Source organism: Pundamilia nyererei, unplaced genomic scaffold, assembly GCF_000239375.1.
Source record: "Pundamilia nyererei isolate P.nyererei 1_Seehausen unplaced genomic scaffold, PunNye1.0 scaffold00368, whole genome shotgun sequence".
Lineage (NCBI taxonomy): Eukaryota > Metazoa > Chordata > Actinopteri > Cichliformes > Cichlidae > Pundamilia > Pundamilia nyererei.
Window position 1 is genome coordinate 226,876 of NW_005187769.1, and position 2,801 is coordinate 229,676.

The 2,801-nt window shown below is 42.4% G+C and overlaps 1 protein-coding gene across 1 annotated transcript in view; it reads left to right on the forward strand.

Moving 5' to 3' along the window:
- The window catches only part of LOC102213268 (uncharacterized), a 9,537-nt gene extending 7,035 nt beyond the window's left edge, over positions 1 to 2,502 (forward strand). Inside the window, exons 2-6 of the mRNA XM_005752599.1 lie at positions 1,018 to 1,163; positions 1,425 to 1,489; positions 1,974 to 2,135; positions 2,218 to 2,322; positions 2,409 to 2,502. Of these exons, the coding sequence (XP_005752656.1) occupies positions 1,018 to 1,163; positions 1,425 to 1,489; positions 1,974 to 2,135; positions 2,218 to 2,322; positions 2,409 to 2,449 (519 nt within the window). The 3' untranslated portion in view covers positions 2,450 to 2,502. The remainder of the gene's footprint in view (positions 1 to 1,017; positions 1,164 to 1,424; positions 1,490 to 1,973; positions 2,136 to 2,217; positions 2,323 to 2,408) is intronic.
- The last annotated feature ends 299 nt before the right edge of the window (positions 2,503 to 2,801 follow it).

Consider the following 2,801-nt stretch of genomic DNA (forward strand, 5'->3'; position numbering starts at 1 on the left):
TATGTTGCTTTGTTTCTTTTTTTTTTTGTCTTTTTTTGCTTGTTTTCTATTCTTCTCTCAACAGGTGATCCAGGAGATTTTTATTTTTTTTCTCCCCCCCTTTCTCACTGTCCCTCTCCCCTTCTGTTTTTCCTTTCCTTCCTCTTTCTTTCTCCCTTTCCTATCTCTCACTCATGTCTGTCCCGTCTGTAACATCTGAAAATAATGCCACGGCAAAGTAAATCCATTGGGTATCCTTGTTGGTCTTCAGACAACAATTCTGATGGCTAAAGAACCAAATGGGACAGGCGGCAAAAACAAAAAAAAACAAAAAAAAAAAAAAGATCGTACATGTGTTATGAGAGTGTGAGTAATGTGAATGTCTAAGTTGTGGGATAAAATTGAGGCTCCACAAAAATGGAGCTCAGCATTGTTAATTTCATGTTTCCTGAGTGACTGAAGCACATTTGAAACAACAGAAGTCGAGCCTTAAAACCCCAAAAATGTGACTAGTATCAAAAGGCTAAAAGTAAAATTACATAAAATCCACCCATCCATTCTCTTCCACTTCCATTATAAGTCAGAGTCGCAGGGAGACTGACATCTATCTCCATTATCACAGGAAGCAGGCACACCTGGACAGGTGTCCAGCCTGTGGCAGGGCTAACACAGAGAAGTGTGTGGATGGAGAAAACATGAAAACAGGAAGAACCCAGCCAGATGGGAGATTCCAGATCTCCTTGCTGTGAGGACACAGTGCTAACCACTGTGTGCAGACAGCGCCCTCTCCTGTCTTATTTAGTTATTGTCAGTAATAGTGATTGTCGATTGATTATTATTATTATTGTTGATTATGATTAGTGACTTATTGACTGGTCAGTGAGATTCAAACAGGGATCTGTTTTCTTCAGGTGTGACAGCTTCCTGTTGGGTCAGGAAGAACAGGATACGAAGCGCTGTCATGTTTTTGGTTTATTTAATAAAACTCATGTAGCAGGCAGCGTGTCAGCTGACTAGGCCACTTCCTTGTCTGTGCAGATGTATGGCAGGGTGAACTTCCTGCTGGGCTACACCAGTCACGACGTCTACAAAGCTTTCCTGAACCTGACCGACAGCTCCTGGGTGAAGATCAGCGCCTCACCAGTGCGCTCTGGGGAGGTCGTCATGTTGCAGGAAAACAGGATGTGAGCTCATCACATGCATCAACATCTGTTACCATTAAGCCCATCCATCCTGCACCAGAGGGTAGCAGGGGACAGCAGAGGGCAGCAGACAGTAACAACACAACAGGGGGCAGCAGGGGGTAATAAGAGGCAACAGAGGGAAGCAAATGGTAACGGGGCATAACAGAGGTCAGCAGGGGGCAGCAGGCAACAGACAGTAACTGAGGGCAAGAGAGTTTCTGAAGTGGGCGTGAGTTTATTCTTTCTCTCTGATGTTCTCAGGAATGGAACCTGCATGACTTCAACGACGAACGTAACCTTTGAAGGAAACACTGCCACGGTGGAAAGTACGCAACCCACTCGACCTGACACACTACAGAGAAGTTCAAACATAAAAGCTGCAAAGTTTGGATGATTCTTTTTCCTGTTCTGTCTTATTTTAGATTAACTTTTTCATTTGTTTCCAGTAATATTGTTTCTTCCATCACTCATATTTTCTCTGAAATCGGTTAATTCAAACAGCTTGATATTTTTCAGTTCTTTTTTCTTCTATCTAAGGTCATTCTTGGGGATTTTTAGCTGCTTTTTTGTTTAGATGATTGTACATTCATCCCCAGGTTTTTGTGTCATTTTCCTGCATATCATCTAAGTTATTTTCAGTTAAACTCTTTGTGTCTGATTTAATTGTCTTTTAATATTAGATTGTGTATTTGTCTCTTGTAAATTGATCTCTGGCGTTTTCCTACGTGAGGTTTTCAGTCCTCGAGGTGCAGTTGGACTTCCTGTTTCAGAAGATCATGTTGTTATTACATGAAATTTTTCTGTTCCCAGTGGCCAACTCCACGTCTTCGTTCTACTTGCTGCCGAGCTGTGACGGCTGCCTCGTCTTCGTGATAAACAGCACGGCTAGAAACACCAAACGTCTGCTTAAATTACTGAAGATCGATATAGATGCCAGCGATGAGTTCGTTGCTCATTCCCTTTATCTTCTGGGTAGGACGAAAATTAGACACAGAAGTTAAAATTCTCATTTAAAATCCAAAATGTTCATCCGTTTGAGTGTTTTTGTTTGCAGGCAAAGAGTCAACCCTGAAGGAGCCGGAGCTGGAACACTTCAAGCAGCAGGCAACATGCTTGGGCTTCTCCGGAGACCCGGACTTCATCTACAACCCAGAGAAAAGTGCTTCACTTTAACTGTTTGCACCAGAATCTGAGAAATCAGTCTGAGGTGAATCAGGTGATGCAACTGTCTGTTTCTCTCTGCAGGTTTCTGTGCTGAAGGTGAAGGTATCAAGATTCCCAATTAGAGAAACCACCTACCATCAGAAACCAAGACTTCACCTGAGAAAGTAAAGAGATCAAAAACATAAAAAGTGTGTCTGCATCTTTTATTCTGGGCTTTTTAATGTAACATGGTTTAAAACCAAAGGTCTGCAGACTGCGATTACAAACACTGGTTTCTGCAGATGAGCAAACAGAAGCGATCACTGAGGAGCTGTAATTATGGCCTCAGTCTTGGCACAGAGGCTATTTTTAGTGAAGCAGCCTCTCCAGGGCTGAGTGACACGTGCTTGGGATTACAGCAATGACTCTAATATCGCTAAACAGCGCAGAATCGCTGCTTTCACAATCTGTTCAAAAGTTATAGTAATTTTAAAA